General features: G+C 22.9%; 1 protein-coding gene across 1 annotated transcript; it reads right to left on the bottom strand.

The window, feature by feature from the left end:
* Positions 1-3,879: 3,879 nt before the first annotated feature.
* Positions 3,880-4,593, bottom strand: LOC145838074 (hepatic lectin-like). The gene is made up of 2 exons (XM_082945610.1): positions 4,502-4,593; positions 3,880-4,165 (listed from the first exon to the last, which is right to left on the bottom strand). The coding sequence occupies exons 1-2, from the start codon at positions 4,591-4,593 to the stop codon at positions 3,880-3,882; spliced, it is 378 nt and encodes a 125-aa protein (XP_082801736.1).
* Positions 4,594-25,923: the final 21,330 nt, after the last annotated feature.

Below are 25,923 nucleotides of genomic sequence, written 5' to 3' on the forward strand. Positions count from 1 at the left end.
CCTGGTGCACGAAAAAACCCTTTTCCTTATCAAGTCGCCTCAGATACCTTTTAACGTCTTGTCCAAGTCATATCTTATTAAAAAGAATTAAGTTATTTTTAAGTTTTTGAGTTTTAACAAAAATAAATTCACAAAAACTCATAAATAGCACTGATGCAAAAACTAACTTTATATTTTATTAAACTAAGATTTGTGTTGTTTTACTAATAAGTAAATAACTAAATAGCTAAATGAAAAAAAAAGTTTTTGCTTTACAAAAACAATACTTTATCAAAAAAGTTGATAAGCTGTTAAGGTCCAGTTTTTTATCTAACTACTAAAACTTATGTCAAGATTTAACAAAACACAAACTATTTTTAAAATGTAACTACTAGTTATAAATGTTGATATACTTTATAAAATGTATTTAGCACTACGCAAAAAATTTTAACTTTAAAGCCAATATACGACAAAAATAGTTATCAAAGTTTAAAAATTTTAAACTTGTTTATTTTTATGTTTAACTTTAAATAATTTGATCCTTTTCTCTAATTTGCTACAAGATTAATTTATGTGAACTATAAATGTCAACTAAATTGTTAATTTTTTATTTTTCAAACTTTAATATACCAATTATTAGATAGTAGAAAAATTTAATTTGGTAACATATTAATAAATAACTTTATAAAGTTTAAAATAATTCTGCTTAAAATAAAAGTTTTAAAGCTTTTAAACCGTGTATAAGGAATTATGGTAAAAAAATATTTTGTTTTTTTTATTTTGCAATCTTTAATTGTTTCCTAGCGTCGTACAGGTTTTGTTCAAATGTTTCCGTACCTTAGTTGCAAAGTTTTAATTTTATTTTATTCACTTAAATTAGTTTACACTTGTTTAATGTTCATGCAAACTAAAAAAGTCCGGAAACTTCTTTAAGTTCAGGGTATTTCTCTTATTTTGTTTGAAAACGTTCTCGTCAAAAAAAAATACAAACCCTGACACTTGGCTGCGATACTTATGACGTCACACATTATGTTTGTCTTAGAATAAGGGTGGGCAACGTTTTTTAATCAACGGGCCAGATCCGGAAAAAAATTAGTCATTTGCGGGCCAGTGCATCTCGAATTAGTTATTTACCGGATCTGGTATCCGGATCTAGCCGAATAATGACTTTTTAGGAACGAATCCGTCTAGATACTAACCTTAAATCGAGATCCGGATCTGGTCGGATTCTAGTTTAAATAAAAGTTTTGGATCCGACCGGAATCTAATTTTATAGGTACAGTTAATCACTTTTTTGAATCCTTTGAATTCACAAATATAGACTGACATATAGACTGACAGCTTACGATGTAGCTTGAGACATGTCGCATGCTCAAATAATACCTATAAATATAATTGACATTGTAATTGACAAAGGTACGTAAATGAAATATCATATTTAAAAAACACTTTGCTTGAGGTAATGTGACAAAAAGATAGTCCAACTAACTTAGAGCAACATAAATTGTTAGGACAAAATTGTGTATTTATTAGTACACATTAAATTATAAAGTCATTTTTTAGCATGATTTTAAAGTCAAATTCTTACAGTTTTGTTTTGTAAAAATATGATACATAGTTTAATAAAAATTTTATAATATTGACTCTTTGCGGGCCTGTCATTTTTATTTGCGGGCCGGATCTTATTGAAATTTAAAAAACGGTCGGGGGCCGGTCATTTTCACTCTGCGGGCCGGATCCGGTCCGCGGGCCGTACATTGCCCACCCCTATCTTAGAACGTGGTTTTAAACTTTACATGCTGGTATCATAAAGCGTTCTTGCTAAGGTTTGTAAGTGCGTTTAAATTTCATTTCTTTTTTACATTTACTTGTGTTTAACACTAGTTTATAATGAAAATTATTAAAAATGTAGGATATATTGTTTTATGCTACTATAATATTAATATTAAACTATAAAAAAAACAATTAATATTGCCTCAAGGTCATTAGTACGCACTGCTTTAAGCTTTATCAAAATTATTGCGTCTTAAAGTTATAATGAGATCGTAATTAACTGTTAACAAAATAAAGTTATAAAAAAACTGACAGATACTAAATTTACAGCTTTATGAAAAGTTTGATTATACTTATACGTAAACCGTTGAAAACTTATTAAACTGCTCGATTTTTATCGCTAAATCTCACTACATTTCACAATAACATTGTTTAGTTTTGATAGTCTTTTTAAAGTATTCTGTCTGTGTTATTTGAGTTATTCAAAAAGAATATATTTGCCACAAACTAAAAACAAATTACCAATTTAACAATTTGATACAGTAAAAAAATTTAATAACACTATTTTTACTATAAGGCAAGATAAAAGTGTTTTTCATTATTTACTTAAGTTATATATAATCAAAAAATGTCCCAGTAAGACAAAAATAGTTGACTGATATGATAAATTTTACTATGTTTACATTTACAAGGCTACCGTATTCAATTAGTAATTCATTTAAAGTTTTAAAAACTGTATTTTAGTATTATTCATTTCGATTTGCACTTTCTCATTTAGGAAAGTTAGTTATTGTTATTAAAAATTTAAAACACTAAAATTATAAACAACTATTTTGTCGTTTTTTAAAGTGATTATATTTACAGTTGTTATACAGCGAGTATTTCAAGTTAGTGATTTATATGGGTAATTGGTATTTTCTAAAGTAGTTCTTTTATCAAAAAGTTAATAATATTAGCTGATTAGAAATTTAGTTGACCATTTAAAACAGTCAAAATATTATATAGTTAAAGGAAACTAAAGAAAGATAAAACTTTTTTTTAAGTTGTATACAAGTTAAAAAACACATGACATAACAAAAGTATTGTTTTTAGTTGTTTTTTAATGTTTTGTTTAATTCAGATTAATTTATTTGCAATCAAAAATACAAAGATTGTTTTTTTAAAGGAAAATATGTAAATTTGCAAACTATGTATATTGTAATATAGAGTATAAACTACGTTAAAGCTAGATATTAAACTTGTTCAAAGGGTTTAAAAGAAAGCAAATTAAAAAAAAAAAGTAAGTTTTATAATGGGTTTAGGTTTAAAGTATTTACAACTAAACAAATTATTGTCTTAATCATTTTTAAATAAATGTGTAATTTTTTCATATTTGTTAAAGATATGTCAATTAAAGTGCTTGTTTAAAGTATGATACAAAACATAAAACACTTAAGATTTCAGTTTTATAAACTTTGACAAACTGTGTTTCAGTTTAAATACTTCCCGTATAAACAAGTGATTAAACAAAAATATGTTTAATTAAATGATAAAAACACCATCAAAAAAAAAAAACGGAGAGAAACGCTAATACTTATTTCTATGTAAACAAACTTTTAGTTGTAAAGTTCGTTTAAATTGCATAAAATGACTTAACAAGTAATAAATTAAGTAAAAACAGACAAAAACCAACATTAAATTTGCAATTAGAGTCACTGTATAGCATTACAAAAATAAAAACTTCATACATTTATTTTTTTTTGTAAGGTTTGACGACAAAATTTACAGTAATAAATTAAGATAAGTTTTATAAATTTAAAGTTAAAAAAAGTGATTGTAAAAAATACTATCGTCAATATTAACTAAAACTTATAAGAAATTTTGGAGTTCGTATTCAAAATTAAAGATAATAACACAAGTTCGTATTAAAATCATTAGTACATTAGTATTTTAAATAAAACAATATACATTTAACCAATAATCATTTTATTTCACAATTGATAAAAAACAAACAAATAAAAAGAACTTTACATAAATTAAACTTTTTCTACTCACCAACCAACTTAAACAAAACCAGAATTCAAAAACACCAATTTTAATATCTTTCAACAAATAACAGGCATAGAAAACTTTATTACTAAAAAACATTTAGCAAACAACAGGTACCTGACACAGTACCAGCGACAAATAACTGCACTGGAAATCGTAGAGTTGGTTCTCGCCGTTCCAAACTCTCGCACATTTCTCATTACCGTACCTGTTGTCAGGTTCATCAGAGTGCCAATCGAATATCAGGTCTTCAACTGGCTCCCCGTCCAGAAACGTCCAGTTTCCGTGGTTGCCAGGGGTGTTATCGTTGCTAGGGTTGACTACTCCGACCCAGAACGGGTCGCTTGCTTGTTGTCTGACTTTTCTTACCTCGGCTAAAATTTGGCTGAAATTTTTATAAATTTAATGCTTTTATGAGGAATTTATTGTTAGTATATCGACAATTACTTAAGAAATAGTATAGAAAAAATTAAAAATTTTTTCTTCATTATTATGTTTTCTAGATACAGTTTAAGTTTTAATAACGAGTTACAGTTTACTATTAGAATAATGCTTAACCATTAATAAAAAAAGTTTTTTCCTTGTTGTAGTTATAAATTAATTGAAACATAGATTTGATGAGTAATAATTTTTTTACATGTCTGTTTTGCTTTATAGTAGATATTGTTATTGTTTTGTCATAACTGCTTACATCAATGTTTTATATATTCTAATATGATACCTGTGATACTTCTTTCCCTTACTGCCAAGAAGATTAGAAACTATTGAACCATTAATTTTATTGCAATATTGTTTAGATTCTTCAAAATGCATTTTTGTAGTATCCATAACAAATCGTAAACAATCTACAAATTTTTATTATTTCACCTTTCACTTTTTTACAAACATTTTGACTTAGATTTTAGTATCTAGTTAGTTTATACATTCTATTTCAAAATTACTTTTTATTTTCCGTTTATGGTCGCGCGGTGCAGTTTAGTGTTAATTGCTTGAAAGTAAATAAATAAAAATAAGTATTTTACTTAGAAAAAATAAAAAGACTTATAATGAAAATAATAATCAAGAAACTGAATAGTATATTAGCTTAATCATTCTTTCATTTTGATAAGACTAACAAATAACCTGGTTTTATTTAGAAACATAATTTTTTAATTTGTTTGAAAACTTTGTTAAAAAAAACATAAAACTTCAATTACCTTTTTCAACAAATTGAGAATTGCTTGAACTTGTGTTTGAAGTTTTACAAGTTATATACAACGAAATAAATATTACACTTGTACAGAACAGAATAACTATTGCTATTAAACTTATTTTGTTTTTGTTTTTCTTCACAAAACTACCATCTTCCATAGACAATTCACTTTTTAATTTTTCAAATAAAACTGCCATAGTGAAACTTGACTACTCACTACTCTGTATTAAAATTTGGATTAGAAAACAGCTTTTAAATAATCATTAGCCAATTCAAAGCTTATTAAGAGGTTTTGCTTAAAATTTCCGCTAAACACTATTTGCATAGAAGTTTTACTTTCCTTAAAACAATTTATTCTATGCAGAACCGAAAAATCTATAGTTGAGCTAAATATATGCAAAAAGAAAAAACAACAACTATTTAAAAAAATACTTTCTATGTAAATATATGTTTATAACTTAATCAATAAAGTAGTAAAACCTTTTAAACACAGAAAAAAACTTTAAACATAATATAAAAGTTTTTCACAAAGTAGTGTAAAATTATTGTTGTTTAGAAATAATTGTGAACCCTTTTACATCTTTACTCTTAGTTTAATTGTGCTGTTTATAAATAATGAGTTTTTTACGATAGATTTTAATAAAAACATTTTTTTACTTTACAACTAATAAAGTTATAAAAACTATGATTAACGTTTTCAAATTGAAAATAACTTAAAAATAAATTAAACTCTTTGTTTTTTTTTTAATATACTTTAAAGTTATGCATAAAAATACTTTAAAAAGCCAAATTCTTTCTTATTAAACCTTTCAAATTAAAAAAAAAACTCAATAAGTTTTGTTTTACTAAATCATTCATAAACATGTAAAGTGTTTAAATTTTTTAACTTAATTAAAAAAATGTTAGAAAGCTCTGATCAGTTAAATTACTCTATTTTTAATGATATATGCTCATACTAAACAATTAAAAAGAATTAGATTAAAGCGCTTTGTTTATGTATCGTATTTTTAGTTTTATCATTTTTATTATGTTTCAAAGTTGCAAATGACATTAGATTTATTAAAAAAAAGTCCTTTATTGGCGTAAATTTACTAGTAGGTCTATAATTTAAGATTCAAAGAAAAATCAAAACCGGAATAATTTAATAAAGTACAGTTGTAAGAGTGTGTTTATTTTATCGACCATTAAAATGTTTCTAGTTAACGGGAAGAAAATTTAGTTTTTAGACGTATAATTTCAAATAATAGCCTTCGTTTTAATTCATAGAAGTGATTACTTATTTAAAGCCAAGTTGTCTAATTTTATCTTTAAAAACGAGAACATTATTAAAAAATCAAACTTTGAAATCCGTTAAGAACGTAGATAATTTTCTGTCTTTAAAAAGTAATACTAAAACATGAAAATAAATGTAATGTTGATTTTATATATATTTAAGTCTTCGTATAAAAAGGTATTGGGTGCTTAAATTTACAAAGTTTTAAAATAAAAAATTAATATAACAATATGTATTGGTTATGTTTGGAATAAATTAAACTTTTTTGCTCTTGAAGACTTCACAAATAGTTATTATATTCTAATGCAAACACTAAAAAAAAATTGAAACATAAGTTTTTGAGAAGTTAAAGAAATAAAAAATATTTATATTTTCTACTCCAAGTTATACTTTCGTATAAATTATAAATCTTAAAGTTTAGTTACAACAGTATAAATACTTACACAATAGTTTACTGGAATTGTTTATAAAGATTATTAATTTTACTCTAACAGCTTTTTTACTTTCAAAACTTGTTTTCAATCTATAGTTTATTTTAGTACAACAACTAATTCAAACAAATTTAATAGCACGTTAGACTTATTTAAGCTGATAAAACACACATTGAAAGTCCGTAGCATTTTATTAGATGAATTTACTGCTTCGAAAAACTTATTAAGTACAATTTATTTTGTTTAAAAATGCCCAAAATCAATCAGTTATTTCAAAAATAAAAATCTATTATTGAATTACACATGTAGTCTAAACTGAACTTAATTTTTTTTTTGTCTTTTTAATTGAGAACTCATCAAAAATACTTTTAGTTTGCTACATTAAATAACTTGATACAAAACATACAAGTATAACTTGTGAAATCAACAAAAAATTGATTTAGAATTTTTGGCTAAAGACGCTCTTAAGACTTTTTGTTGAATTTAACTATTTGTTTAAAGTCTTTAACACATTATTTATTTATATATATATATATAGCTTTAAAAAAAATTACGTCTAAAATTAGTAAAACAAACAAATAAAACTTAATAGTTTGATTTTTACTTTTAACCTATTTTGTTGTTTTTAGTATAAATACGTTGTGTTTTCTACCTTATATTTATACAATACTTAGAAAAAACCTTTGAAACTTTTAAACTTTAGTCAACCGTAAAATTAAAAATTGGACAGTGTATACACAAATTAAAAGTTTTTGTTTGGTATATATTTTTAAACTTATCAAAGGTAGATAGAATAACGTGAACTTTTTTTAATTTATAACTTTTGTGGCAACTTATGTTTGAATTTTGTGTACATTTTTTTTGTTCTTAAAAATTAAACAAAAAACTTAAACTTCTAGTAAACTTTTGAAAAATTAAAAATAAATTTTACAGTAATTTAACTATTTTATGTATTAGCTGTAATGTTTTTAATAAATGCTACTTAACTTTAATTATGTTATACACTGCAAAATTAATTATGATTGTACTATTTACATAAGATAGTTTATTAAGTACCACTAACTAAATTAATTAAAAACAAAAAAATAATAATAGTTACCATAAAGTAAAAGTTTAATAGAAAATACCCAAAAATTGATGAACACAATTTTTTATAAGCAGCCTTTCAAAGTAGAGTACTAAAACTTCTTTATACTTCTGCATCAAAAATTTCAGCATAATTAATTAAATGTTTATATTAAGGTGTAAAATTTTTGAGTTTCTAATATTTTATAATCAATTAAACTTTTTTTATTTTCTGTAATTTGCTCTTATAATTTTTTTTTATGTGCATAACTTGATGTAACATAAAAAAGTTCTTAAAAAAATAAAAAAACAAATGAATTGAATTATACATTTATTAAGCTAAAGAGATTATTAAAAATATTACCTCCATAGATGTTTATTTGATCTGTAATACTAAAAATCAAAAAACTAATCTACTTAAAGCGTTTTGATAAAAAAGTTTATATAATAAATGACAAGTTCCCATAACTAATATAAAAGTGTGTACATAGGTTTTATTAGATAAACTACTTTTCGTCTTACAATAAAAATCTATTAGTTCCGTTTTTATGACGTATATACAATTCTACAAAAAACTGATAAGAGAAAGATAAAAATGTCACTACTTAGAAAAGGGTTATTATGTAAAAATAAATAAAAAGTTTATAGCTTCTTATTTAAAAGGCTATAAAAAGTGGTTTTGGAGTTTTTTTAAGACTACTTTTCTAAGTAATCGATAAATGATAATAAAGTAGAATATAATCATAAAAGTTCACTTAAAGATATTGTTAATACAGATAATGTTTTTCTTAAATAAATTTACTTAAAGATATAAAGTGTTGTTTATATTAGCTTCCTATGACAAACAAATTTTATCAACTAGTCAAATATGTTATGTTAAGTAAAACTTTATGTAAAAATTTCACTATTCTAAACATTGTTAGTTTACTATTTTTATTTACTTGTGCAAATATTTAAAGTGTTGCTCTGAAGCTAATGGTTGGTTTTTAAACTTAAGTTAATAGGTGAAGCTAAATTATCGTTGAAGCTACTTTAATATATGCAGTACTTAGTATAAGTAAACTATTAGTAAGTTTATAATTATTGCCACAACTTTTATAACAGAATATACTTATAAAAAAGTTCAATGTGTTGCGTTTCAACGTAGCTGGCTTTTATCGTTTAAAAGTAAAACTCTAAAAAACTTTGGTAAAATCTTTACAACATTGTTATTAATGTTTGATGAAAATTTTGAAACTAAATGTATCAAATGTTTGTTTAAAGTTTATACGCTAATTGTGCAGTAACAAAAATATAAACTCAGTATTTTTTCAGCCATCAACGAAACAAGTATGTCTCTATTTCAATTATCTAACAGAAAAACAAACTTAATAAAATATATTTTAACCATAAATTCAAAAATATTTACTAAAAGTTTATGTAAGATGTATGTATTTGCTTTTTTCGTACAATTTTAAAATTTTAAATTTTTTTTGAAGAAATTGCCACAAAATATTTTATTAATTTACTGCTTTCTTTTTATACATAATTGTTGAAATTATAAAGAACTAAACTTTTTTTTAAATTTTTGTGTATCAGTCTACTTTCTTATAATTGTGTACTTGAAGCTAGTATTGATAAAAGTATTTTTATATATAAAACTAATTAACGTTGTTAATTTTTATTAGTAAGTACGTGATCTAAGAAGCTTTCAAATTGATAAGAAAACAGAACAATTCAATATATATATTTATCTTTTATCTAGATAATTAAAGATTATGTTAGATTAAAAGTTGTTGTTTATCATTTCTATTTAATAAAAAAGGTTGTCGTTTTGAACATGTTTAAGTCTAAAAAGAGTTTAATTTTTTTTTTACTGTTTATATTTATATACTTATTAGTTATAGTTAAGATATTTTAATTTTAAAAAAAACTTATTTAAACGTAAAAGGAGTTAAATTTTTCATTTTTTCTTCTTGTTATTTTCATAAAATTAGTTTTTAAAACATGAAGCTATTATAAAAACTAAAGCTTTTAAAGTTGTCGAGTCTAAAATAAATAGAATATAGAAGTTTATATGCCGACAGTCTTAGTTTTGTTGTAAAGTTATTCAAGTCTGTATATTAAGATTTATAACAGTTTAGATTTTAGAACTTTAGTAACTTTTGACTGTAGGTAATCAGCTAAAATAAAACACACAATATACAGATTTTTTAAAACAAAAACATTAAAACTACTACGATAGTTTTTTGTTGATATGAAAATTTATTTTACAAAAGAAATAACATTTTTTATATACTGCTTTAAAATTATTAAGCAATTATCATTTGTTAAACTAATCTAGTAAAAAATGCATAAAAAATTCTTGTAGTTATAACAAAACTGTTTAATAAAATTTTGTATCGATCAAAAAAATATAAAATTATTATTTTTAGGTATAAAAATTTAAAACATTCAGTAAAAACTTTACTCCAACTTAAAAATTTTCGATATCAGTTTTTGAGTTTTCATCAATTCATACATATATATTTTGTACTTAAGTTTTCTTAAGTGGTAGGAGCACTTGGTTGTTTAAAAAATATTTCTACAAGTTAATAGAAGCTATTTAATTTTGGTATTATCAACTTTCTTAAATTAACATAGCATTTTTATGCATAAATAAAAAACAAAACCTCTCTATTCCGAACCTCAATAGTTATAGCTTTATATTTGGAAAACAGTTTAAAGATGTGTTTCAACTCTCACGATTTAAAAAGTTAAAAATTATAATCGTACTAAAAGAAGATTTATTTGTTGTTGTGATTTTGTACACAGTACTTCAGTTTTTTCAGGTAAATTCTTAGTGTAACTAATTTTAGAGGACTCCTTGTTTGACAAAAATAATCACCTTAAAATTTTTCAATATTTTTATTAGTTTAGAAAAGCAATTTATTTAGACAATTTTGTTATTAACTTAAGCGTTGAATTTTTACTAACATCTATTTTAATTGAAGCCAAAATTTGCTACTTCGATCAAGAGCATAATTTTTAAATCTTTTCAGAAAATACAAACGACAGTTGTTAAATATTTTCTACTTTTATTTGTACTTTACAGTACATTCAGTGTCGGATACAACTTGGAATGCTACAAATGCTTATCGAAAGTCGATGAGGTCTGCAAAACTAAAGTGATTACTTGCGAAAAGGGATTTTTAAACAAGTTGGTTGGCATGACAACTGTCTTGCACCAGTGGCACATATGCGCACCAGGGTGAAGAGTACAAGTTCAAAGACTGCGAAGATCTGTTTCAGGATAGAGGAGAGCTTGGTTTTGATCTTTTCGGTTTGAAAAGCGGATTTTTTTATAAAACCTGCGATGCAGATTTGTGTAACGGAGATAAACAAAGTATTGTATTCAATGCAGAAGATTTAATACCAACTAGTGGTTATATTTCAAGTGCAACATCAAAAACTGCTTCAAATATGGCAGTTAAACATTTTGTTACTATTTTTACTGCTATAAATCTTATTATAAAAGTAGCTTTTTAAAACCTAGTTTATTAGTGTTGTAACTTAGTTTTTTTTATATAATAAAAAATGAAGATCTACTTAACCTTATAACTTTGATTCGCTTTTTCTTCCTATAAAATTAAAAGAAGTTTTGAAATGTTTTTTGTCAAATTAAAAGTTTTTATCGATTTTTTAATAAAATTAAAACTTTACTTTACATAACAATCTATCTTTGCTTATCTAGTTTTGAAAGTTTCGTATTATTTATGCTAGTCTATGAAGTTTAATTTAAAGAAATAAACTCTATAATCTTACTAAAAACTAATTTTTTAAATTAATAACATTTTTGTACATGCTTCTTAGGTAAAATAACTGTAGAATAAGTTTTTTACGCAAAATATTCTTAAACAATTTCTTTATTTTGTTAGACATAATTAATAATAAATTTTAAAACTTTTTGACGTTTTTTATTGTTTCACTAATTGATTAGTTTACTAAAAACTTAGCAAAGTTTATTTTAAAATAGTCAAATTGTTAGACATTTAAAAAAAAGTTGAAAAAATTTATTTTAGAATTGATAAAAAATATTTCTTTCAGTTACAAAAAAACAACAGGTTAACGTTAAATACTAAAACGTAGTTTTTTGTTAAATAGTCTTTATTGCAGAAAGTATACTAGAATTAACTGGTGGTATATTTTTCTAGTGTATTTAATAAAAAAATTGTCCAAAAACATATGTAAGACAATAACAAAAGTAAAAGTAATAAAATAAAACATAGTTTTAGAATAAAAATTTTTTAACTATTTTTGTAAAATTTATACGAACACAAGTTAAGTATATTTCAAACTCGTCTAAACACCTAAGTACTGCATGAAAAGCTATTCTTAGGGAAAATTTATTTTAGGTTAAACTAGCCAGCAATAAAACCTTAGATTAAAACATAGCTTTACAAACACTAACAATTAACTTATTTCAAGCTTTTAACTGATTAAAAACTTTCGTAATATTAAGTGACCATTACACATGTTTTCAATTGAATCTGCAGTTATAAGTTTTTTAAGAAAAAACTAAACAAGTTTGTGATACTTTTTTATGATAATTATACTTTTATCTACAATTTTAGACATTTTTTTTTAAATTTATGTTATATTTTTAGATAAAACTTCATATTAAAACTTTACAAGTCATTTTTTGTTTTAAAATATAATAAACTATGTGTATTCTTTATTTGTACTTTGTATTTCTATCAAGCAATCATATTAATTAACTAAAGTATTGCTTTATATTTATGCGTTGTAAACCTACACTAGTTGATTTTAGCTAAACTATCATAAACGACTTTATTATAATACACAAAATTCAATTTACTGGAAGTTTTATTAGTTTTATTGTTATTGCTACATATTTTACAACGTAGTTTATTGTGTAAAACAATATTTGTTTTAGACTTTAAACAACTCTACAGAAAAGACTTAACACATTTTACAAATTTGTTTTTTAAGTTAGAGGACAAATGTAAAAATGCATTTTTATATTTTAATTTTCTGAACAAGTTAAGTATCTACAACTTATATCTAATGTAAGGCTGTAGTTTTTTTGCACAACATGTTTACTATATGTGTATATATATATATATAATAAAAAGGTTTATTTAAAGATGCAAAACTCAAAGGACTCGAGTTTCGTGACTATTCACTCATCAGCTTCAAAACAAGTTAAAATTAAAGCTTTTAAAGTTTAACAAGTTTTAATTTCATCTTAAAATAACCTAAATTCCAATTTGCATCTTAATTTTATCTTTATCTCTTTCAATTATCTGTCCTAATATATAGTTACTCACTGAAGTTATATGAATTTTTGCTAGTTTATTGTCTGTTGGTAGATTAAGTTTTGCACAAGCCGTTTTGCATGATTTTGATAGTTTCAAAATTACGTCATAATCTATTTATGCAAAAAATTTTTTACTTTCATTAGTGATTTTATTTTGTGCTTTATTTTAAACTTGTTTTGAAGCTGATGAGTGAATAGTCACGAAACTCGAGTCCTTTGAGTTTTGCATCTTTAAATAAACCTTTTTATTAATAAAGCCCTCAAGGTGGGCTCAGTGTGAAAAATTTAATTTATTAAGTTAAATAACTTAATTCTAATTATATATATATATATATATATATATAATAAGGTTATTATTTAAACTTAAACACCTTCTACTGAGCCCACTTGAAGGGCTTTTAAAAAATTTATTAGATAAATAAGGTTTTAAAAATACTGGTACACGTGTTTCATAAGACTAGACGCCTTAATCATCAGCCAGCTAAATATTATATGTATACAAAAATGTTGCATCAGAGGCTAATTAAAATTTATATTTGGTGAAAATGCATTTAAGTTTAATATCATCTACTAAATTAAAACTGTGGTTTAACTTCAAACTTTTTTAAAGTTATTAATTAAGTAGTAACAATTTAGTCCATCTTCGGCAATATGTTAAGGCAATATGTTTCACCGCCGTTAAAATTACTATTTAAAAGCTAAAGTTTATTGCTACTTTTTCAAACCAGTAAATGGTAAAAAAAATCGAAATATGCCTAAACTTATTTTTTTTCAAGAGAAAAAATAAAAAATTAAAAAAATATAATAAGAAAAAAAAGTAAGTGTTTCTTTTTTAGTGAGTTACATATTATTCGTTATTCAATGAAAAATAAGTTCCCTTTGAAAAACTTATGAGGTATTTTTGAAAAATAAAAATACAAATTAACCATTATAATAAAAAATATTATAAAAATATTATAAAAACCTATTAATCCTTATGAAAATAACAACTAGAGTGAATATAGGTTTAAACTAGTTTGACTATTGGGATATTCATAAAGAGTTTAAACTTGTTCATTTACTTTGTATAACTTTAGCGCCGAACGATTAAATTGAGATTAATATTTTTCTATAATTCTAGCTTAAATTATTGCTTTCTTAAACAATCAATTTGGTGCTAAATTTTAGTAATTCTACTATCAATTGGAATATAAATATGTTTGTAAATGTTTATCGGTTTACCAAAACAGTTTTACAGACACTTAAGTTTTTTAAAACTTTGATTAAGAAAATTTAGTTTGTCCTTTAATGTAAAAAACTTATAGTTTAAAGCTTTTCTATATAAAAACTTGTAATTTTAAACGAATCCTAAGTAATAAATGAGTTTCAAATGTTATTTTTTCATAAATTTTTTACTTCTATTTTAACAAAAATATTCGACTTTGTACAAAACATAGGTGCACAAATTGCTATTGATATTTTTTTTTATGTTCATGTATGTCGCAATTTATTACTTTAAACTTTTTTTTAACTTAAAGTCATTTCAGTTATTTTCTGATAATAACCATTTTTCTTTAATATTACTATGTCAAAATATTTTTTTTGCATAATTTATTTTTTTCCTAAAACTGTTTTGCTGTTATGAAAAAGTTGCTTGTTTAGCTTTTAATTAGCGAGTTTATTCTGCTGAATATACACATTTCCCAGCTGTGTTTCTCAATCCGTTTATTTTTTATTTTCTCGTTTTTTTTTTACATGGCTAAAGCTTAAAGCATATGGCTTTACGCGAAAATTAAGTTTAAGAGGAGTTAAAAAAGTCTTTTTTTCTCTTTTTTGCATTTTTTACTTAAATATTACTGAAAATATGGGACAAACATTATATCTCAAGTGTATAAAGTACGTTTAATTTATATATAAAACATATTTATATGCAGATCAGACAGTTTTTTATAAATTTTTTGCGTTTTAAATACTTTGTTAAACTATGCACATTATTTTAAGTTTTAAAAGTTTATTAAGTGAATATTCAATAGAACAAAAGTTTTTTATTAGTGTTTTAGCTGTAAGTAATTATTCAGAAACAAATACAATAACCTTTTTTTTGTAAACTTTCATTATTGCTAGAAGAAATTGTTACTGTTAACCTAAATGCTTGATTATTTTTAAGTTTGTAACATAAGTAAATACTGTATGATAAAAAATACAGACTAACCAAAGCAAGTTCAATTTTTTTTTTATCCAGCTACAGATAAAAAGGTTAAGTACATTAAAAAAGCTTTTAGAACATTTATTGATGGTTGAGGCTAACATTATTTATTTCATCCAAAAATATTTTTCTAAAAGTCTTACTTTTCATCGTGTTGCTTGTTTTTTTTATTAAAAAAATGTTTTGTCCTTTTTTTTATAAATGAAATTTATTAAAACAAAATGAATTCAATTAAATTTCTATATTTGTTAGTAGAAATATTCAAATATAAGCACAATAAAGGAAAGTTTAGGAATATTAAGCTCTAAGGTAACAAAACTAACTTCCTGTTTGAAAATTAATAAAATTTAAGTAAATTTAAATTTACAAAGTCAGTAGCTAAAAGAAACTTACTTTTAATAATTTATATATTTTTAAATATTTAGTGAAGTTTTTTATTGCTTGAATTTAAAGTTACTGTTATTAAAAAAGAAGAATCGTCCAAAGAAGAAATTAAAAAAAACTAATGCAAACACTTACTATCTTTTTAAGTTTGTATGTCTTGTGTAAATAAAACTTTACAAATTCCATGGTCGTTATGCTTATTTAATTTGACAATTTCTTAACTAAATGTAAACTACTATATATCACCAAGAACAACAACTGCTCAAACGTTATCTAATTAATAGGGTTTAGAGAAAGTTAACAGCTTAATTAAGTTAAAATACCGTAAACTTTATTCTTTTTGAAAACATTAAAATAGCGAATTTAATTTTTTGACTAAAACCGTTTTTTCAGAATAACATGAAAAATTTTAAATGCATTCTGCTCTTTTTAGTACTTTTTAGTACACTCAATTCCGGCTTCAGTTTGAAATGTTACTCGTGTAACTCAAACAGGGAACAGAACACGAAATGCGAACCGAAAGTAGTCACCTGCGGAAGTCAAGATTATCACGATTATGACGATTATTACGCAAGCTACTATTACAACGATTACTCTTGCGTCAGTGGGGATTATTTTTACGAAGGACGTCAGTACGTCTTCAAGGGCTGCCAAAATTCGGCGAGCCCAATCAATCGAATTCAAAACAAAAAAACTTGCAATTACGATTTTTGCAACAAGGGGCGAAATGTTTATACAGGAGAGGAATTTGTTGAGCGAATGCCGAAAATTGGGTCGATTTTTAATTCAAAATCAGCGAAAGAGATGGTAAAAAGTGGACTAAATGTTGTGAATAACGGACTAGATTCTACTGGAAATAACGGGCAAGATTTATCTTCAAACAGTGACTCAGGAAACGCAGCCAATGCTTTTAAATGCAACTCATTTGTTGTTTTTATAACTGGTGCAATTTTCCTGTTTACAGCAATGTTTTAAAACATGCTTTATGAGAGTAACATATATAATTTCATATGTTATAATTACTTTAGAACTTATAATATTTGCTTATACTAGTTAATAAAACTATTTATGTTTCGTTTTAATGCAATGAACGTTTTGTGATATACGTTTATTAAATGGCAGGCTTATGTATTTATAGCATTCAAATTTATTTAAATAAATTATAAACAATAATGTTTATTAAGTTTTTCTAAATTATAAGTAAAAATGTTTGGTTTTAGTTTCCGGAAAAAATTGAGATTAAATAAGTGGACAAAATTCAAAGTACAATTCTAAGCATGAGTTGCAAAACTTTAAAGTACTACCTATTAGATATTTGTATTAAAGCTTATTTAAAAAAATAGTTTACAAACTCTATATTTAGTAAGATATAAAAAATTACAAGTATAAAAGTACATATATAGTAAAACTTATCTACTTGGTTTTAAAAGTTAATTTTCAAGACTGATAAAAAATGTTAAAATTGATCATATTGGTGATAAAAAAGTTTGTTTGAATTGCTGTTAATGACCTTAGTATAAAAAATTTTAGTACAAGTTTAATTAAAAAATAGTTTTTATAAAATAAAAATATGCTGATTCTTTTAGATACAACTAATGAAAGATTAAAAAACTTTTAGTTTATTTATTGTAATTGTAATACTTTAATTTCTTTTGAAGACTTTTATCAGTAAGTTATGTTTAAAAGCCTACACATTTTGTTATTTTTAATTTAACATTTGAAAAATAGCTTTAATTCAAATGCAAACATAAAAAAACCTCACTTACTATAAAGTCTAAAAAATAATATTCTTTTATTAAAAATTATCAAAAAACACTGATAAAACTATTCCGTAACCTTTAAAAACGTTCTCACATTAGTCGTTAGATAACTTTTGATATTAAAAACTTTATCTCAAAGATTAGATGTTTTTCCAAGAATTATAATTTAGTGATAATGTTATATCTTTTAGCTACATGGAATAGTGTGATTAAGTTAAATTTATAACTTTGTGTGTGAGTCTTATCTTTTTATTTATTTAAACTTTAAATAGATAAGTTTATGTGGATTATCAATAAATTCTTTAAATTTTGAAACGTTACATAATTTGTTTGTTTGCTTTATATAGTTTTTATAGAGTTACTAGAGCTTTTTAAAAGAATTGCAACTTTTGCTTAGAAAAGCAACCAGAAAATTTAAGTTTTGCTCAAAACTTTTTGTAAATGTTTACCATTTTTCATTAATATTTTCAAAATAAACTTAATTATTATTTTAGTAACTTTTTCTACTAGTTTTATGGCAAAAAAATAGTTAAAAAAAACTTTTTTGGTTTTAAGTTTTGACTACTTTTGTCATTTGAATATAACTAGTTTTACAAAATAAATAAAATAAACTTTACAACATTGCTGTTTAAGTGTGATATCAACTGTAAAATTGTTTTTTATTTTGCTAACAGATTATTTGTAGTTAAATAAGTTAATTGATGATAAGTATCACGATAGTTGTTTTTTTGCAAAAGTAATATTTATTAGTTCTTTTAAGACAGCATTTTTTGCTATTTTTCAAAGGTACCATATTTTAAATACGAGCATAAAGTTATTGTTATAGAAAAATTTATTAATTTTTCAAAAAACATAAAACTTTAATGTCAATTATTTTCCTTATCTTAAAAGCTATCTAAAAATTTTTTTTTTTATAGAGAACGCACCTTTGCCTTTAATTTAAAAAAAAATTATTTAATTTGGGGTTGGAGTTATTTCAAGGGGTCCCTCCAAAAATAAAGGTTTTTTTTCGTTTTTTTTTATCAAATGGTATTAGAACCAAAAATAAATATTTTTTTTTAATTTTTTTTTTTGATTTCCCTTAGTTTGCATGTTATTAAAACTCGTAAGTAGTTATTTTATAAATAATGTTAATATCTTTTACGATTTGGCCCAAAATCAAAATGTAGTATATTACACTATCATTTGCCTTGGCCATTTCCTAGATAAAAAATTGATAAAAGGAAAAAAAAAGTTAATAAGAATGTGAATTACATCAAACTAAATTAAAATAAAATAATTTAATTAAATTTGTTGTATATTCACATTCTTAATAACTTTTTTTTTCCTTTTATCAATTTTTTATCTAGGAAATGGCCAAGGCAAATGATAGTGTTGTATACTACATTTTGATTTTGGGCCAAATCGTAAAAGATATTAACATTATTTATAAAATAACTACTTACGAGTTTTAATAACATGCAAACTAAGGGAAATCAAAAAAAAAAATTAAAAAAAAATATTTATTTTTGGTTCTAATACCATTTGATGAAAAAAAACGAAAAAAAACCTTTATTTTTGGAGGGACCCCATAAAATAATTCCAACCCCAAATTAAATAATTTTTTTTTAAATTAAAGGCAAAGGTGCGTTCTCTATAATAAAAAAAAATTTTTTAGATAGCTTTTAAGATAAGGAAAATAATTGACATTAAAGTTTTATGTTTTTTGAAAAATTAATAAATTTTCCTATAACAATAACTTTATGCTCGTATTTTAAATACTTAAACGATGATAAAAACTTTATAAGGACTTAAATGGAATATTAGAAGTTCAATACAATTTATTTTAAAGAATAAAAATAATATACTTTAAGATGCTTGACATTTTTAGATTTAAAAAAATGTATGCATGACATAACAGTAGCAACATATTTAAATATCTATATTAAGATCATTTAATATTTAGTTCAATTATTACATAAAAAAGGTCTATCTCTATACATGTACTTTAATCGAACTTTAACTATTAATCTATAACTTTTAAACACATTTCTGATTTTAAAAAACTTACTATACGTTTCTAAAAACGAAAGTTTATTCTATTCTATTTTTATACTGTAAGCTATCTTAATCACTTGTCTAGTTTAAAAGTTAAGTTTCAATAAAATACAGATACTTTTTTGCTTGTTAATACATATTTTATTTAGCTGCACTTATTTAGTCTTATCATTAATTACAAAGTTTACATAGAATACAGTAAACCTATAAGCATTGAATTCAAACTATATTCTTTAATTTATTTATTAGGTTATTTATTCAATTAATAAAACAAAAATTATTTAAAAATATTTTTCGTTGTTTTCTTCGTTATTTACATGAACAGAAAAAAGTAGCTAAAAAAGTAGCTTTGAGTAAAAAATTAAATTTATAGTGTTTTGATATAAAAAAACAATTTAAAATGCTTCCAAGTTATCAACAAAACAATAGCTCTTTAGTTTATGTTTTTGTTATCTTATTATCAAGATTAAAAAACATTTTATTTTTTTCTACTTAAATAAAGCATATGACTTTAATACGAAACCTAAGAGTAAAATAAATAAATAAAAAAAAATCGTTTTTATTTATTTTGAACTTTTACTTTTCCTTATTTGTACTTAATTTTAACACGTGACTTTATAAGGAAACTTAAGTGTAATAAAATATTTTTCTCTAAATTAAAGTATTTTATTTATTAATCTAAAAACATTTGACCATAAAGAAAACTTTAGTGTCATAAAAGTTGAAAAGTTATACTTTATTGCTACTTCTACTTAATTGAAGCTAAAAGCATATGACTTTCAAATTTTTACCTTTATAATGTGTATATTGTTGAGTTTAACTGTCATGAAAATAAAAACTAAATCCAATTAAAAATACTTTACATACAAAATAATTTTATTTAAAAAATATGTAGACTCTTTTTTATTATTTTAATCAAGACTAAAGTTTTAATTCTAACATTTTTTTAAGTAAGTTAGCAATACACCTAAGCATGTTTTAAACAAAACTGATAAAAAAATATATAGCTATCAACAATAATTTAAATACAGCGCTTTTAGTTTTGCAGACTATTAATATGTAAGTTCAACACAGTCAAAAGAAATTAATAGAGTTTGTTTATTAATTTGTCATGTATCTTTGTTTGTTAGTATGATTTTAAACTCTATTTGTAGCTAACTTTAAACAAGCATAAATTTTATATTTGATTAAGTTTCAAAGAGCACTACTAAAAATCAACAATACTAGTAAATCTAATACTTAATATCAATTCATGTTTATATACTTCTTTTCTACTAAAATAATAGAATAAAATTTTTACTATGATTTTTATGACTTTAAGTAAAACTATCTTTTGTTCACTGGTTTTGGGTCAAGTTTTTGATATTTTATACTTTTAAAAACTATACAGCTTGAAACTTATAAAACTCAACTTATTAATTGTTGTAAGTTGTATTATCAACTTATGCTATTTGTAATGGTTGAGAAAACCATTTCAAATTTATGCTTTTTCTACTAGTGTAAAATGTAAAAGTCAATGTTACCGCTTTAATTTTTTAATCTTGTGATTAATATAAATTAAAATTAAAAAGTTTACTTTACTTATTTTATAAACATAAACTGCAAAAACCTAATATTTTTAAAGTTAGTAACTTTGAACATGTTTGTTAGTCTTGAGATGCGTTAAATAATTTATTTAGAATATCATATGTGTATATATATATATATATATGTAATTTTTAAATATGAGGTATATTTTATAACACGATCTAAAAACTTTATATCAATAAAATAACCTAACTACTCAAAGTTTTCAATAAATTATTTTAAACAAGTATAGTTTTTTTCTTAAAAAAAAGTATTATGTTTGACTAAACCAGATGATTCAAAAATGCTTAAGTATAAGAAATATACATTTCTTAAACATCAGTAAATAACTCTAAAAAAAAAATTGGAACAAAGTAAAACCTATTATCTTTTTTTTTTAAACAAGGAGTTTAATATAGAGTATTATCTATAATTGTTGAGCTAATTAAATTTTTAGAACAACCAAAGTTCTTTTAACATTATTAGAAGAAAACGCAAATCAAAGTTATTATGTTAAGAAAAGCTATAAATATTTTTATATAAAAAAATACATCAAAATAAAATAGGTTTCGAAAAGTTGCTTTCAACTTAAAGTTATAGCAATAAAATAATTACAAAACTTTAAATTGTTATATTTGAAGCAGTTTTTGATGTTGCATTTTAAACCTTTGTAACATTATCTCACTTGTTGCACAAATCTTCTTTGCAACTTTTATAACTGAGCCCATAATTCTTTTTGTACAAACCAATATACTTGAACCTAGTGTTAAAATCATTGCAATCCTTAAATGTGTATTCTCTGCCATTTCTTTTGTATTTACCAGTGATACATGCAAAATGGGGTTCAGCAGCCTTGTAATATTCGTAGTTGCACACCAAACTCCCACAAAATGTTACTTCACTTTCACAAGGTTTATTCGAATCGCAGAAGTAACATTTCAAGCTGCAGCCTAAGTTAAAAGAACCAAAGAGTAGGAACAAATATAAAATGTGCTTGGTAATTAACATAATGTTGTCCTAAAATATAGAAAGGTTAATCATTAACTACTTTGATAATATTTTAAAGCGGTTTGTAAATTTAAAAAATAATAATAATGACTTTTGTTTATTTTAACAGCTTTGGTAGACAGTTAATAAAAAAAAGTATAAAAAAGCTTTTTTACAAATCATTAAAAAATAATTAAAATTATTGACTGTAATAATACTTTTATAAACAAAATAACATAACTTTTAACTTCAGCATATTGTCATTACTCAGCATGTTTTGTAAACTAATTAAAATATTTTTTAATTTTTAAATGTACACTTGAAAACTTAATTAGGAACTTGAAATAAGATCTTAAAACTCATAGGATTTTCAAAAAAATAAAATATGTATAGGTATAGCAATTTGTAGTGCTTGCTAAAGATGTTTTATTATAATTTAGTTAAAAATTTTTAGCTTTGCCAAGCCATTTTAAATCTTTAAACTTAGAATGATAGAGAACATAGCTTTTAAAAATTCAGAAAAACTAAATTTCTGTATTTAAGTATCTCTTTTATTCATTTTACACTGAATAACTGCAAAAGAAAACTTTACACTCGATATATACTTGATTTTTTTCATATACAACGAACTTAAATTAAAGAGAAGCAAGAAAAAAACATCTTATACTAATTCTATATTGCATAATATAGAATTAGTATATTGCATAATATATATTGCATACTAATTCTACACATCTTAAAACATAAATTTTAAGCTGTAGTTTTAATAAGCTTGATAGTTTTTTGATAGTTGTTCTTAAATAGTTCATAGTTAATAAGTTTTATAACTTTATATTTTACAACAGTATACATTAAATAACGCCTAACGGTATATTAAAAAAAGTTATTAAAAGAAATATTTTATATAAGTTACTAATTTTATTCTAATTAGTTATATAAAAATATAAATAAGTTTATTAGATAAGTAATTAGTAATTTACCATAGTTATTAAATTTAGTTTATTTTTTTTCTAAATATCAGAACCTTTTAAACATTTTTATATTTAAATAGAAACAATAAAAGCTTAATAAACAGTTATAGATTCTTTTTTTTTGTAAATTATAGTTTTTAATTTAACACAACTATTTTTTATCTATTCTATAACTACTTAAGAATACTGGTAATTTAAAAGTCCTTTTTGTGAAAAACTTCTCTACACAACAAAGTTATAAACTAAATTGTTTAACCAAGTTTGTTTCTTATATACACTTATACCGACTTTGATGAGATTAAATGAAAAAAATAAAAACATGATTAATTGAAAAAGTAAATAGACAAATAAATTTGGATTATAGGTAATTAGTATTAGAAAAACAAAAAATTATAGACTTATATTGACTTGTTTTTTTCAATTGTGGTTTCGGTATACTAAAAATTTAAATAACAATAACATTTTATTATGTATAAATTATGTTCCCTCGATTATTTTACAGATTTGAAAAAGTAAATAAAGGTAAATAAAACCAAGTATATAATTTTAGCTTTGTTTAAATTCGACAATATCATCTAAAAACTTCACGAAAATTTACAACAACTTACGAACTAGATTTTCAACTGATTTTAGTTTGACTTAAAAATTATTTATATGCTCTGAATTTGGTTTTAAATTAGTTTTAGTAAAAACAAAATGATCTTATTCGTGTTTTGTACTTATAAATTATCAGCTTTAGTTTAATTTTTGAAGTTGAGTACTTTGCTTCAGATAATACCACAAATACAGCCTTTTTTAATTACATATTTAATCAAACAAGTATTTATATATTTTTACAACAATTTTTTGACAGAGAATATCACTTTCCAAATATTTTGCTTACTTTTAAGGTTATATTTTACTACTATTTATAAGGAATACAACTGTATCTATTGTTTTTTTAGTCGTTTTATTTATTAACAAAAAGCTTCATACTATGGAATTTTTTAAGAAAAGTGGCAGTACACTATGTATATAAAAAGTTTATATCTACTAATAAAAATTACCGTTTGGAACGTTCGTTAAAGTTTTACCCAAAAATTGTTTGTAATCTTTTAATTTATATGAATCACGTTTACAAAAATTATTTCTAAATAGATTATAGTACAAAGTTTTCTATGTTTATGTACAAAACTATAAATAAATATGTTTAATTAAAGTAAAAGCATGTGGATTAAAAAAAAAAAATACCAGTTTAGATCTTAGTAAAACATTTGTAAGTAAAATTTTTACATAATTGTCAATAAGTATTTTTTAATACTTACAATCAGCTTCCTTTTTTAAAAAGAGAGTATAGTTTTTTATGTTGTACTTACTTTAGCTGCTTTTATTTATACCTTTAAATTTAATTTTAGCGATATTTAGTAATACTTAACAACATTTTTTTTTTATTACTTTAAATATTTTACTACCAATATATTCTAATGTATTTCAATACGTTTCCCAATACTATCAACTTTATTTTAGTTTTAAGCTGGTTGTAAAAAATTACAAGTGGTTAATCTTTATTAAACTTTTATATAGACAACATTTTTAAACTTTTGCACTTTACTAAGATTCTGTTTTAAATGCACTAAAAAAAAACTTAGTGAAAAAGTAAGGTAAAAAAAAAGAGAACTAAACTTAAAGAACCAAATTCTTTTGATATAACTTTAAAAGTTTATAAACTTATTTTAACATTAGTTTATTTACTTTTTTCAAAAGTCAATTAAGTTTAGTTTAAATAACACTTGTTTTCTGTAACACCGTTTATGTTTTTGGTCACAAGTTTAAACGGAAGAGAAATACATATGAATAAACTGATAACCTAGGTTTCGCTTTCATTTGACCTTGAAAATAGACTATTCATGTAAATTTGTAACAAACTTTATGAACTATGAAACTCTTAATTAATATTGTGTTGTTTTGATATATGTTTTAAATTTTAAAAATACATTCTTCCCAAACTTATTATATATTTTAAAGAATTATATTGTCTGAAAATAAACTTATTATTAACTTATAAGTTATAAGATGAAACACTTCTTTTTTCTGATTGTTTCACTAATTTACTGTAAACAAACGAAAACTCTATAATTAGTTGCTTATTTAATATTTCGTAAATAGTGTTACTACTGTACTTTTTAATAAAAATATAAACATACAATAGAATTTGATTTAAGAATAAGTACAAACTAATTTATAAAACGACTTAACATCTTAAAAAACTGTGTTATAGAATAAGAAACATATGAATTACCCATTTTTCAATCAAGAAGACTAAAAATATACATGAAAAAAAGATTGTAAAAATTTAAGCAATAACAACAATTTTGAATTCTGATTTTTAATTAGAACAGAAAAATTTTATGGTTAAGAAACTGAAAAATTGGTGAATTAAAAATAAGTTTAGTGTTTCTTAATAAAAAATGTTTTTTTATTTATTTGTTTCAGTTTTTTTATCTAATATATCTAAAAATTTTTTAGCTTATAACGTTCTATAATAGCTACTCTAAGGTTATCCTTAAGAAATTGTCAATAAACTGTTAAAGTCATAATAATTAGATTTAATAAGTTTTACTTTTATTTAATATAGAAAAAAAATCTGCATAATGCGTTAAATACAAATTACCAACTGAAAGTAAACATTTAATTTTCTTTAAACTTTTATCTGAAAACGGATATTTTAACTTTTTTGCCTACTTAAGTTACAATGTTAGTAAAAAGATAGATCTATAATGATAAACGACATAAAACTCAAATAGATAAGGTTTATTGAACCAAAAGTGTTCTTAAAGAAAATAGTTTAAAAAAAAGTAACATGTTTAATTATTTTCTTCGTTGTTTAAAATTTAACAACAACAGTAATTGTTTTGTATTTGTTATATTCTATGTTTATGAATGATAAAGACAAAAGTTAATAATAATAAAATAACAAAGTTATAAACTATGGTTTTGTTTTTATTCAATATTAT

The sequence above is a fragment of the Thalia democratica genome, chromosome 6 (genome assembly GCF_965202585.1).
Source record: "Thalia democratica chromosome 6, ktThaDemo2.hap1.1, whole genome shotgun sequence".
In the NCBI taxonomy this organism is placed as follows: domain Eukaryota; kingdom Metazoa; phylum Chordata; class Thaliacea; order Salpida; family Salpidae; genus Thalia; species Thalia democratica.

Excerpts from the sequence above, each read along its gene's own strand:
- LOC145838074 (XM_082945610.1), bottom strand. The coding sequence starts at position 4,593 with ATGCATTTTGAAGAATCTAAACAATATTGCAATAAAATTAATGGTTCA. Across the intron at positions 4,166-4,501 it reads AAGGGAAAGAAGTATCACAG|CCAAATTTTAGCCGAGGTAA; the intron begins GTATCATATTAG and ends TAAAAATTTCAG.